The sequence below is a fragment of the Chanodichthys erythropterus genome, chromosome 10 (assembly GCF_024489055.1).
Source record: "Chanodichthys erythropterus isolate Z2021 chromosome 10, ASM2448905v1, whole genome shotgun sequence".
Lineage (NCBI taxonomy): Eukaryota > Metazoa > Chordata > Actinopteri > Cypriniformes > Xenocyprididae > Chanodichthys > Chanodichthys erythropterus.
In genome coordinates this window covers 54,340,207-54,354,698 of record NC_090230.1, presented here as the reverse complement: position 1 = coordinate 54,354,698, position 14,492 = coordinate 54,340,207, and the positions used below count along the sequence as shown (strand labels likewise).

The window sequence follows — 14,492 nt, the reverse complement described above, 5'->3', positions numbered from 1 at the left end:
TACAGACTGTGGCCCTGTCCCAAATGGAACCCCAAGCCCTCACGACCTTCCTCAGAGTCCACACTTTTGTGATGTAAAGGCACTTTGACTGTAGGGTAGAAGTCTGCTGTGGAGCTTGCGAGCTTGGGAAAAGTGTGCATCGAGAAACCATATTGACCGCAAAGGGGGCACTCATGAGTACCCTTCTGAAACCTAAAATGAAAAATGGGACACGCTACAGTCTTGTGGACTTAACAGACACCCAGCAGCCATTGTAAGTCCACAAGACCGCAAGTGCACATGAAGTGTGCCATTTGGGACAGGGCCAGTAGCGAGACGCTATTGTAAGCTGCTGTGTGAAGAGGATATTTCAACCCTCAAAAGTTATAAAAATTATTTTCAAAACTGGCCTTGGTAAAAAAAAAAAAAGTCTATTGAGAGTGGCATTCTCCAAAGATTAGATTTTACAGACATTATCAAGGACTATGCAGCTAGAAAAACAAAGTTCCTAAAGTTATGTAATTCAAATTTATTCATACATGAGCACAAATTGAAATGTCTGTGTATTGTCTAATGGCCTAGTGACATTTTATTAGTGTTCCTACTACTGTAATGCTGTAGCCCAGGGGTCTCTGGTTTATCTTCAGAACGCAAATTAACATATTTTTGTTGCAATCCGATGGCTCCGTGAGGCCTGCATAGGAAGCAATGACACTTCCTCTCTCAAGATCCATAAAGGTACTAAAAACATATTTAAATCGGTTCATGTGAGTTTAGTGGTTCAATATTAATATTATAAAGCAACGAGAATATTTTTGGTGCACCAAAAAAACAAAATAATGACTTATATAGTGATGGCCGATGTCAAAACACTGCTTCAGGAAGCTTCAGAGCATAATGAATCAGCGTGTCGAATCAGCGGTTCGGAGCGCCAAAGTCACGTGATTTAAGCAGTTTGGCGGCTTGACCTGGGTTTGACACGCGATCCGAATCATGATTCGACACAGAAGAATCATAACACTCCGAAGCTTCCTGAAACAGTGTTTTGAAATCGGCCATCACTAAATAAGTCGTTTTTTTTTTTTTTTTTTTTTTTGGCGCACCAAAAATATTCTTGTCGCTTTATAATATTAATATTGAACCACTGTGCTCACATGAACTGATTTAAATATGTTTTAGTACATTAATGGATCTTGAGAGAGGAAATGTCAATGCTGGCTATGCAGGCCTCACTGACCCATTGGATTTCAACAAAAATATCTTAATTTGTGTTCCGAAAATTAACGAAGGTCTTATGGGTGTGAGACGGCATGAGGGTGAGTAATAAATTACATTATTTTCATTTTTGGGTGAACTAACCCTTTAATGCGTCCCTGCCTACATTCTTACCTTATAAAGCTTAAAGAAATAGAACAGTGAATGAAATTCTATGTCTAATTCTAGTTGGGAAATAATATTTTTGGAACTATTTGTAATATTGCATTAATTTGCATTAAAATATGCACACATGTACTTTTATTTGTATACTATATCTGTAATACAATATATTGTTAGTCCTGGGATTCTCCATTACTGGCATTTGAATTCCCTAATGGTCTAGTGGTAGATTTTTTGTTAACCGTGTCAAATGTTCAGGGTTCTAATCCACCCTTGTATAGTTTTTGTTCCCCCTCATTAAAATCAAAGATGTTCATCAATGATTGTATATCAAGAGCAGGGACACATTTGTGTGCATTTTGTTTTGTGATAGATAGTATCCGCAATCGCATTAAGCTATAGATTTGACACACTCATCTGTGCGCAGTCTGTGTGCATGAGCCAAAAGAGAACCTAAACCCTGCCTACTTTGATTTGATTGGCCATCTCAATCATTTGACATTGACAAGTGCTGTTAGACCGCTGAGGCAGACAAGACTAAAAAATGTAACTTTTAAAACTTTTTGTCATCCCAACAACATGCACAGTGCTGCATAATGAAGTGCAGCAGAGCAATGCAAAAATTTCAAATATATAGGGTGGAATTTGGCCATTTCTAATTACTGGAGGGGATTTGTCCCCCTCACTGTCTATGGTGGTTACGGCCCTGGCGCAAGTGCGCATTTACTGTTGGCGACTTGCCACTCGTCCAGTGTAGACTCACTTGCTGAATTCGAAACCCTATACTATTTACAACTTTTACCATATCTTTCAATGGCAGAACTTGTAAGAGTAGTATGCTAGTATGCAGTTCCGATGATTTTGTGATGTGTCGCGCTATTCGCTTCCGGTGTAGACAGATGTGTAGAGAGACTGCTCACTGCAGAGCCATGGGTGGAGTGTGAAGTCCAGCTCCCCATCTCTGGATGGAATTTGGGCATAATAGGTGGAGCTAGAAAGTCTAACCACACCCTAACCCTATCAATAACTCTATCCCTCCACCCTTTAGATCCACAGAGGTGGGGCTGGACTAGGTCAAGCTCAACCCATGACATCCAGAGAGGTGGATGTCATTTGGCTCTGCAGTGAGCACCACATGTATGTGTAACCTGCCAGTTTACACCAATGCAACTAAAATTGACAGTGTATAATTTCCATAACAATGACTATTTACTTCAGTTTTTCAGTCAGCTTTCTGAAGCGCAGTTGCCGAACTTCCAGTGAAAACAACTAGAGACACAGTATAACACAATATTCTCGTGTTTTCCACTAGAAACATTATTCAAAAGTTAATACAAGAATTTTCTGAAATCATTTCAACTGCTGATGCTAAGAATTTAAAGAGTAGTGAGTTGATTCCCCCTTCCTTATCACAACATGCTTCATCACATGAGGTTACAACATTGCTTTAATCAATATGTGTCAACCAATCAATTTCCTAAAGTCCCGTTCTACATTTTTTTTCTTGTTCAAGAAACCAATTCACTTGGATATACGTCACAATAGGGAAGAACTATTGTGACTATTGCACAACTTCCATTTCATGCCGACTTAATGTGTACTGTACTGAATGAACGTAGCTACTGTACTTCTATATAACAAACAAAGATCAGATTAAAAAATCAAGCTGATTTTTACCTATTAGGCTCCATCTTTTCCTGACTGTCTTGTTTACAGTCTGATTCTATATTAGCATCTTCTTCTACTGCTGTCTTCTGCTCCATCTGGCTGCTCATCTTCAGAGGCAACTGAATCGAGTTACTGTCCACCTGGAGCTGTTTTTTCTTGGGCAGCACTGGCTGGACCTTTGACTCTTTACTCAGACACAGATCTGGTGAAGGTTCTAGATATGCACTCGTTGGATCAACATGTAGCTTGGAGACAACTACAGGCTCCTTATGTTCATCTTCCAGCTTTGTTGAGTGCCCATCCACAGTCGGTGGTAGTGGAAGGTCACGATTCTGGATGCGACTATCTTTGGTCCCAGCAGTTGGTTTGTCCTCCATAATGGGGTGTTCCAGGACCTCCAGGCCCTGGAGTACGCTGAGAAGAGGTGAATCAACTACATGGTCTTGTGCAGGTCTCATGCTTTGACTCTGACTGAGGGTGTTCTTGTCCTTGGACTTGCTCTTCTTCAAGCTTTTGTCCTTCTTCGAGTGACGTGGCATGGTGCCCATGTGCGTGTACATTTCACTGGAGCTGGCATAGTTCTGGCTCCGTGGATTCATGCCCATATCGTCAGCGGACATCTCTTTGATTGCTTCATCGTCCTTCTGGGCATCTGATTTCCGCCTAAGGTTGGTGAGACTACCAAACCACTTGAAGCCTGAGAAAGGAGAAAACATGTTGTGTATGCTGTAACTCGGTACAGTTTTCAGTTTTCTAAATGTCTCGAATAAAAAAAAAAGGTTTATGGCGCCTGCTGAGGGCTGACTGTGCACCCTAGGGTCCCTGACTCTCTGCCATTCCAAGAGTTCTTTCAATGTGGGAAAGAAACATGTAGCCTCTTAAGTAAATACAAGCCCTGACCTTGTCTGTGGGAAAAATTCATTGGTCCCTTTAGTCTTTAAAACATCTGAACATTTCAGCTTCTCATAAATGAAGCCAGAATATTTCTTTCTGATGAAAATCATGTCATGGTTGCAGAACAGTGATAACGATGAACGGGGGAGGAAATTAAGATACTGTACAAACAGGAAGCCGATTCTTAAAATAAAGCTTTATCGTAATTTGTTTTTTGTCATAATCTTCAATGTTAGGGCCTGCCCTGATTTTTCTCTTTGTCTCTGTTGGAATGTATATTCATTTATCTTAGTAATTATAGCTCTCGGGGGACCGTCAGAGTTTAGCCATGTTCTGGTTTTGTTTCTTGTCAAGTGATCCAGACTGAGCATATTTATCATCAGGCTGACTGAAATGAATTACACATGAGACTATTAAAAGTGATGTAGCTTGTAATGTATTTCTGGGTATTGTCTTGAATAAGAAACGCAGCTATGCAAAAGTGTAACTGATATTAAAGAATATTGTACTGTTTTGTGGTGCTAAGACTGTTACTTTTTACACAACATTCAAAGGTCTTGTTAACTTGAAATAAATGTTGATTAAAATCTTATTTACACTTAAATTTAGGATTAAATGACTAAAGTGAAATGATTACTGATCTATAGTAAAAGCGGCTTTTAAAGAAGAAAATATTATTGTGATATATAATAATAATAATAATAATAATGGACACTTTTTACATTTCCGTCATAATCAGTCGTCATAGTTGGGTAAACTTAGAGATAGTAGAAATAATCTGTGATAGAGTTTCCACGACTTTCCAAAAGAGAGAAGCAGTGCAGAAACAATGGCGTAACTTTGTTTTAAAAAGTGGGTGGGACAGGAATGTGTGTGGTGGTGTATTGTAATTGTATTATCACAATAACAAATGCATAAAATTTATTGACATAGACCTCATGTGTAATATCATATGGTAGTTTCATGCTTACATCTCGTATAATACAATATGTTGTTAGTCTTGAAAGTATTCAGTGCATTCAATGTCAGGTTGTCCTTATGGACTAGTGGTAGAATTTTTGTTCAGCGTGCCAGAGGTTCTGGGTTCTAATCCGCCCTCAAATAATTTACTTTTTTTTCTCATTAAAGCCAAAGATGTTCATCAGTGATTGTATATCAAGAGCAGGGACATGTTTATGTGCATTTTGTTTTGTGATTTCACCGGTCCCGCCCATCCCAACCACAAATTACACCTATGGTCAGAAGTGAGAAAGATGTCAAATTTTCCATCTCTCTCTCAGCTGCTGTTTCAGAAGCACACTCACAGCAGCATTCATTCTTTTTTTTTCTTTTTCTTTTGTCATTCACTGACAAGGTAATATAACACAATATATAGTGTTATAAATGTGTAGGTTATTCAATTTTGTAAAAATTAAAATTGAAAGAAAAAAATGCGACATCATAGTCTGTGAAAAGGGTCCACATGGGTTCCTAAAACATAAATTTCATTGTGTTTGCTTGCTTAATATTTAAACATTAATGAATAATATTTAAATATCAACTTTACTGTTTATTCACTTTCAGCAATTGCTATGTATACATAATTTGAAATGTAAACATATACACATTTTCATATACAGAGAAGAGACACAAAACCACGCTGAACTATATAGTCAGTCTATAAAATAAAAATAGATTTGAACTGAAAGGTTACATAATTTTCTTAGTAAAAGGATATTTTCATAAATTTCAAATTGGGGCAAGTTGTCACATTTCACTGTATGTTTGATAAATTTACTGTTTTGTTTCATAATCATTTCATTGTTGTTAAAATGTAAATGTTTAATGGACATTCCATTGTGACAACTTTTAGTAAGGCAAAATGTTTTTAATTATCTCTATTTTTACTGGCAATAGACTGGTGTGTATATGAACATACATGAGTTATTTAATTTTTTTTTTACCTTCTGCTTCAGTTGTTCCTGAATGTTAACCATAAGAACTTAGTGAGTGTACATGAGTGGTTTTAGCAGACCTTTGTGGAAAGACATGTGACTTTAATGCTGTTGTGAGGTTTTTCATGGCTGTGCTGTTACATGCGTTTTCTCACAATATTATGCAATATTGTAATACATCTCTCAGTTGCAGTATATCCATATACCCATATATGTCCTTATTTGACCCTATAATACTCAAACTAATCTGATATAAAAGACCTTTATTTTCATCATGAGTTTGTTTTATCTTGGTCGATGTTCAATTTGGCTTATATTGATCTAGTCTGAAGTACATTCATTTGCTTGGTGCAGCTGAATCCCCAAATGTCATTACGGTATTCCCATATCCCATCACTGTCTTCAGAATGGTGTGATTCTGGGCTGGCTTTGGCTTTACCTCAAGGCGTGTGAGCAAAACAACAAAAAGCCTCTTAAAAACATTTCCATGCACTAGTGCCCTCAAATACACTAACCTTCACAAGAGCAGAACATTACCCTTTAAGCCCATTATAAAAAAAAATCAATAATGTCAACAGTCCTTTATAACTCACTGATAGCTTCAACAAGGACAGTGGGGCGTTATTTGAGGCATTTTGATCTTTAATAGACTTGCTTAACTGACCAGAGACTTTAACCACAATAACAAGCCTCATGGCAAAGTGATACAATATCTGAATGATTACACCATACAATGGCAGAAGTCCTCAATCAAATATACTCACTCAGTTTGCGTTTGATCATGGTGTCTGACTCCTGTGTTCGACAGGATGCAGATGGTTTTTTTCCGGGATGGAGAGCCACAGGTCCTCACTTCTGGCTTTTGTAAGTGTTTGTGTGCGTGTGTACAGATGCGTACACTTCCGCTGCACAGGGCTGATGCTCTGTAAGAAGCAGCAATGAAAGAGTGACTTCCTGTGGTTGCTGGGCGGATACATGTGATCTGTACTTAACAGTAATGACACATTTACTCAATAGCACTAGATGTTGACATGCGAGAGAGTTTCTTGGGGCACTCTGTCAAAGGTTACGGGACTGAATAACAAACCATTGGCACCATTGGTGCGTGGGCCCTCTTAGAATTGCTGTTTATAACAAAATGTGAATCATCCTACACATCATATTATACTATATTATAATAATATCATACCTTATTATGAAATAACTTAATCTGGTAGCACCTTACAATAAGGTTCCATTAGTTAACATTAGTTAATGCATTAACAATGAGCAACACATTTCTCAATTCAGTACACTGTAAAATTATTTTCATGATTAGTTAAACATTTTGTCAAATCAACTTAGATAATTAATGTGGTTCAGATAACATAATATTTTGAGTTTCTGTTGATTAGACCAATCACCTTCATTGTATTAACACAATTGTTTTATTTCAATGAACTCAAAATTTTAAGGCAACCCGGTAACTTACTTTTTTAAAGTTAAACCAACAATTCCTTCATTATTAACAAGATAATAAAAATACAACTGTTCAGTGTTGGTTCATGTTAGTCCATTAAACAATATACAATGTGGGATTTTAATAATGCATCAGTAGATGCTGAAATTTATATTAAATAAGATTAATACATGCTTTATTCATTGTTACTTCATGTTAACTAATTAACAAATGGAACACTCTACATTCTTATACTTTATTAATTTAGTTATTTATTTAAATCCCATTTTTTTCATACACACTTTATATTTTTAAACATATATTAAATAAATTTATAATCAATATATTAAACTTACTGTGGCCACTTTAAAATGCAGATTAATAATGTCTATTAATTACGATGAACCATGCAATTTTTGGAGGGAGGACTTTCAGTTCACACATATAATAGTATATCAGATACATTTGCAGAAGAAGCAACAGTGTTGTCTATAAATGTGTTGCATCTCACTTCCTTTCTTGTAATCTGCCTTGAGTCTACTTCCTGTATGAATGTGAGGGCGTATTTTTGTGATACTGAGAAGTTTAAAAGGGTGTTGCTAGTTTTCAATGAATCTGTACTCTATATTATAACATTAAAGTTTTAAAGACAGACACACAAATCACATTCTTACAGATCATAAATTTCCTATTATATATATATATATATATATATATATATATATATATATATATATATATATATATATATATATATATATAATATATAAATTATAATTAGAGTGTCCCAAATCATTGTATGTTGAAAACAGTATACCAAAAGTGCCTGAATATCAGTGTTATCATTAAGTAAAACTATTAAAAACATTTTTATTAACTGATATAAAGCTGAAATAAAATACAAACCTTATATGAAAAAATGTTTCAAAAAACATTTTGAAATGTTGCCCTGTCAACTAACTGAAGTAAGTTATTATTTAAAAACGATATAGATTTTAAATAAAAAACTAAAATGACCAAATCATATAAAATTACTACATTAGAACTAAAAATGTGAAATTAAAAACTAATTCAAAATATTAGCAAAAACTATAATAGTATGTAAATAAATAATAATAAAGTAACTGCTAGTTATATTGTTTCAGTTTGATTTTTGAATATGCCTTTGTACAAGCTTGTTTGGCGTGTGCAACAGAACAGAACAAGTCTGATAGACTTCTTCAGTTGAAGAAAAGCAAAAAAAAAAAAAGTGGCTAAAGCTGCAACAGCACTTTCGAATGTGTGAGATAACTTAGTTACATGCTAATTCTTACATGTAAATACTGTAGGATATGACAAAGAAGTGATAGGAATATCCCAATACTGGGTGAGAATGAATGGCATCCCAATAGTGCCATACTTTTTCTACATACACAAAAGTAAGCACTGTCCCACTTTTAGCATAGTTTATACTTTTAGTGCCTATACTATGCAAACTGGGGCACAGCCAATATGATACAACAATGACATATTTGACCACTAGAGGACAGCAGCGGTCCAATGTTACCTGCCATACTCATGCTGTACTGCTTAATATTTGCTAATTATCAAGTTTCCATGAACTGAGCATATATTAGTAGCCTATTAGACTTGATTGGTTTAATGTGCACCAAATTATGAGCGACATTAGGCAAAAATCAATCGGCTGTAATTAAATCATGGAACATTACTGTACATCTAGTAAGTGACAAGCCTGTTAATAACTTCATGACTGGAGGCTTTCATGAAATAAATGACAGTTTGTCAAATGGAGCACTGCTAAAGTTGCAGAGACAGAGCTATATATGATCTGTCGTGGTTTTAAGCAGTCTACTGGACAATTTCATTATAGCATTATATTTTTTTTTTTTTTTTTTTTTTTTTTTTTTAATGACAGACTTCATAAAATGCTCCTACATTGAGTTTTAAGTAGGTAACCAACTAGCCTACATCTTTAATTCATTCATCTTTAATTACAGACTCAACATCGTTAAATTCATTTTTGTTAATCTTGCATGTCTGTACTCTGTACTAAATAAACACAAATATGTGTAAATACACATATTGCACATTTCACCAACAAACATACAAAAGTACTGTAGTAATATCTTTGATGGAACATTATTACTATTTACTATGGTGCTCGTACAGTGTCCTACTCTGATATATATATATATATATATATATATATATATATATATATATATATATATATATATATATATATATATATATACACAAACCCGATTCCAAAAAAGTTGGGACACTATACAAATTGTGAATAAAAAAGGAATGAAATAATTTACAAATCTCATTAAATATATTTTATTTACAATAGAATATAGATAACATGTTGAAGATCAAATGTTGAAAGTGAGACATTTTGAAATGTCATGCCAAATATTGGCTCATTTTGGATTTCATGAGAGCTACACATTCCAAAAAAGTTGGGACAGGTAGCAATAAGAGGCCGGAAAAGTTAAATGTACATATAAGGAACAGCTGGAGGACCAATTTGCAACTTATTAGGTCAATTGGCAACATGATAAAGAGCCTCTCAGAGTGGCAGTGTCTCTTAGAAGTCAAGAATGGCAGAGGATCACCAATTACCCCAATGCTGCGGCGAAAAATAGTGTAGTAATATCAGAAAGGAGTTTCTCCGAGAAAAATTGCAAAGAGTTTGAAGTTATCATCATCTATAGTGCATAATATCATCCAAAGATTCAGAGAATCTGGAACAATCTCTGTGCGTAAAGGTCAAGGCCGGAAAACCATACTGGATGCCCGTGATCTTCGGGCCCTTAGACGGCACTGCATCACATACAGGAATGGGCAGCTTACACATCTGGAAAGGCACCATCAATGCTGAAAGGTATATCCAAGTTCTAGAACAACATATGCTCCCATCCAGACGTTGTCTCTTTCAGGGAAGACCTTGCATTTTCCAACATGACAATGCCAGACCACATACTGCATCAATTACAACATCATGGCTACGTAGAAGAAGGATCCGGGTACTGAAATGGCCAGCCTGCAGTCCAGATCTTTCACCCATAGAAAACATTTGGCGCATCATAAAGAGGAAGATGCGACAAAGAAGACCTAAGACAGTTGAGCAACTAGAAGATTGTATTAGACAAGAATGGGACAACATTCCTATTCCTAAACTTGAGCAACTTGTCTCCTCCGTCCCCAGACATTTGCAGACTGTTAAAAAGAAGAGGGGATGCCACACAGTGGTAAACATGGCCTTGTCCCAACATTTTTGAGATGCGTTGATGCCATGAAATTTAAAATCAACTTTTTTTTTTTCCTTAAAATTATGCATTTTCTTTCACAATTCTTTATTGGCCATTCAGCATTGTGAACAGAAATATTAATTTATTTTAATTAATTCCTTTTTAATGGAATATTGGAATATTTATTATAAATGATTTATCCTTGCACATCATTATTATTATTTTTTATTCATGTGCCTTGTAATCTTTAATCAGAATAAATCCCCCTCCCTCTTGCAGCATCTCATTTCTTCTCTGATAATGTGTTTATGGTGTGAGGATGGGACAACCTGTCACTCACATGAGATCCACCAATAGCACACCACAACCATCCAATCAATTCCCCCATGGACAAAATCAAGTCTGTCAAATCAGCTGTTCTTGTTTGTGAAGCCTTGTCATACGTCACAAGAAAGAAGAAAAGACTATCGCAACTTCTGTTTCATGCCGACTTTAAAGCAGAAACTGTCTCTGAAGCTAATGTCTAAATTTTTACTTACAGGTAGGTGATGCAAAGAAGGGTATAAAAGGAAAAATGGTAACAAGAGGGCTAGAGTGACACATAGAGTGCTGTTACCACAACAACATGTAGTTTTTACATAACCACGCATTATTTCTGTTAAATGTGCAGGTCTGATTCACAGGTGACGACAGAATTTAATGGAAAGTACTTCAGTGGTGACGGTCCACATGGCTATTTAAAGCTACATATGTACACCTACACACACTGGACAGTTTTATTGTGAGAGTTTAACATTTTTCAAGTTTCACTAAAGGTAAACATGAGGTTGTTCGACCCTAAATGGATTTTATTGGAGTGAAAATGTTCAGGGTAACAGAGCTTAGCATTAGCGCTAATAAAACATATCAGACCTCTGAGCTCACAGTCAGATTTACATTGTGCTTAACTGTGGTAAAATCACTGTAAAACCATACATTGATAAATGTATCAATATTGAAATACCAAAATACATTTACTTAGATTACTATAGTTAATAAGTAAGATAATTTTGGATGTAGGCTGTTTACAGTTGCAAAGCAGTGTTGCTACTAGTGATTGGTTTTGCTTTACAACTATAATTACACTTTGGATGTTAAGTGGTGAACCAAATTGTCCATTTAAGTTATGAAAACATTATTTCTGAATGTTCTCAGATTGTTAAAAACATCTAGTAATCTAGTAAAAATGTTTTCTTGCCTATGTGAATGTTAAGGAAAACATTGAGGGAATGTTGTCTCTATTTTATCATTTTGCAAGTATTATGAGAACGTTACTTTTAAATGTTCTCTGAACCAACTGACGTAGTAAGTAGTAAGGTTTAAACTAAAATGTTTCAGAAAAAACATTCCATAAATGATGTATAAATAAAAAAAATTTGTGCCAACGTTTGGAGAACATTATTAAAGACCAGATAACTTTGAGTTCTAAGTAATGTAACTGGAAGAACGTTTGTAACTTTGAGAGAACCTTGTCAGAACATTAGCAAAGTTCAGAGAATGTTCCCTGGTAGTAGTTGGCACATCTGTCTTTGATTCGCAACCCCACCAATTGCCATCTAGAGTATAGGGTATAAAAAATACTTTGTGAAAATGATAAAGGACATCAGGCTATAAACCCCTTTTGTGACTATTATTATTTTTATAAATGTGAGGTTAAGTATCATGCTAAAACTTGCTAATGCTAATTCCGGTGATTATTAATCTAAAGCTCTATCGAGCGCTATCGCTGTTTTTACGAATAATCCTTGCTCTTTCTCCACTGGCCATTCGTAGGGTATCTAACTGTTCGTTTCGCTGTTCTTATCTACAGACAATGTTACCTATGAAGACAAGGAAGGAAAACAAATATGATGAATCTAATTTGTAAAATTGTTCACTCTCTGTTAAAGGGATTAGGAAGAAACATCTGCTACCCGAGGCTCAGCTAAGGAATCTGTGAGTATACATATTGCTTTTTTGACTCAGTAGAAGAAGCTTAAAATTGGTCTGTGAGCCTAAGTTTCCAGGACTGTTATTCCTCCATGTGACAAAAGTCCTTGATACTTTGACTATCACTTTACAAAAGATTTTCATTGTCTATTATATCTGACAAAGCTTTTGACGTATCAGTTAGAAATTTCTTCTTTGAGAAGGACAAGATATCAGTTGAGCAGTATCACACAAGCAATAGTGCTGTTGAACTTAACATCATCACATATGTTTCATAGTGAAGAGTGACACTGGATTAATTTACACATGCGCAGCTTATAATGCAGTGTTTTCAGAGTGGCTCTGTTCAAAGTAAATGCTGCTTCTCTGGAAATCCATCTGTATGCGCTGTGAGTTTACATGCATTTGGGAACCCAACATGCTAGATTCATTTGAAAGTGAAGATTTTGATACAAATATGTTTTTATTGTAACCTATAGTGTTCCGGATAGGCCAACCAAGCCTTAACCTCTATGAGACAGGAACACAGGAGCGAGGAAATGAATAAATATCTGGGGAAGGTCAAGGAGAAGTGTTAAGAGCTGAGAGGGAGGGATCAGATTTACACTGCTAACCTTTTCTTTACCCCAAATCACTCTTTCTAAAGCAAGAGATACAGGAGGAGAATAAAGATCAAGTCTAAAAACAAACAAACAAACAATGACAAATGACAGATGTTTTCAATGAGGTGACTGGAGGGATGTGTTGAATTTTAGTGTTTAAAATGAGAGCAACTCAGTGGTTTAACTGCTATAATCTCTCTCTCTCTCTCTTTCTGTGAGTGTGAACAGTGTTTTTAGTAATCTTGTCACTCTCTTCAAACTACACCAGATTAGCTGAGCTGCGGTGAGACGTGGATTAACATAGGGTGGCAAACATCACACACACTTACACCAGTGGCTCCATTTAACTCTGTCTTCTTTATCTCTCATCCTGCAGAGTCACGGATGCTGAACGTGTCATTTGTACAGTGTACAAAATCACGCTGTTGGAGGATTATCTTTCTTTGGTTTATGTAAAATGTCAAAATATTACTGGCTTCTTCTATGTGTTCAACTTTACATAGACATTTTTCAATTATCAATCAGTAAAATGCTTTTTTAAAATTTTAACGCTGATTTAAAAAGATTTCATGTAATTGAGACTATGTTTTTAAATTTTAGTATTAGTACTGACATTTAAAATATATATATATATTTTTTTTTACCTTTCACTGTTAGAAAGAAAAGGTTCAGTTGAGTTCTATATAGAAACCTAGGGTTCTTGATTCAATTTTAAAGAACACTTTATGCCAAAAAAGGTTCTATATAAGAAGAAATGTCTTAAATGATTGCATAAAATCACATTTAAAGAGTTATTTCTGATTTTTCTAGTAATAAAGTATGATAATGAGCTGTTTAATTCATAAAATGACTGGACAGGTCTAGCTGTTCCTGTGTCCTCTTTAGATAGTATGTCACAACTGTTGTTATATATAAAGGACAAGTTGGCAAAGTGGTTCAGGCCATGTGTGAGAATGATGAAGGTTGAGATGGCATGAATGGCAGCAGGGGATTTGAAGGTGACTCCTGCAGAGCTCTACAAACAGCAGTTAGACAGGTGTTTTTTTAGTGCCGTCTCTCTCTCTCTCTCTCTTTGCTCCTCACTTTATTGGCTCTCCCTTGTTTTCATCTAGGCTTTTATTGTATAACTTATCCTCAACACAAATAAATCATTTTAAATAATTAGAATTAAATTAATCAAATTTAACTATACCAACTTTGATACCAAAGACAAGGAAATGCTATTGAACTTACCTTTAACTGTTTAATTACTTTACACTTTAAATGCATTTATACAGTATTAATTATAAACTTATGTAAAAAAAAAAAAATACTTTTGACATCACTATCATAGACATTATTTTGTCATAGATTGTTTTCATATGAGGTAAATTAT

The 14,492-nt window shown here is 35.3% G+C and overlaps 1 protein-coding gene across 4 annotated transcripts in view; it reads right to left on the bottom strand.

Moving 5' to 3' along the window:
- The window catches only part of sh2d3ca (SH2 domain containing 3Ca), a 58,727-nt gene extending 50,982 nt beyond the window's left edge, over positions 1-7,745 (bottom strand). For 2 of the 4 annotated variants that reach the window (XM_067398224.1, XM_067398225.1), the window contains exons 1-3: positions 7,647-7,745; positions 6,617-6,775; positions 3,034-3,721 (exon numbers count right to left, since the gene is read on the bottom strand). In XM_067398224.1, coding sequence (XP_067254325.1) covers positions 3,034-3,721; positions 6,617-6,635 — 707 coding nt within the window. In that variant the 5' untranslated portion in view covers positions 6,636-6,775; positions 7,647-7,745. The remainder of the gene's footprint in view (positions 1-3,033; positions 3,722-6,616; positions 6,776-7,646) is intronic. The other 2 variants (XM_067398226.1, XM_067398227.1) reach the window with 2 other exon arrangements.
- Positions 7,746-14,492: the final 6,747 nt, after the last annotated feature.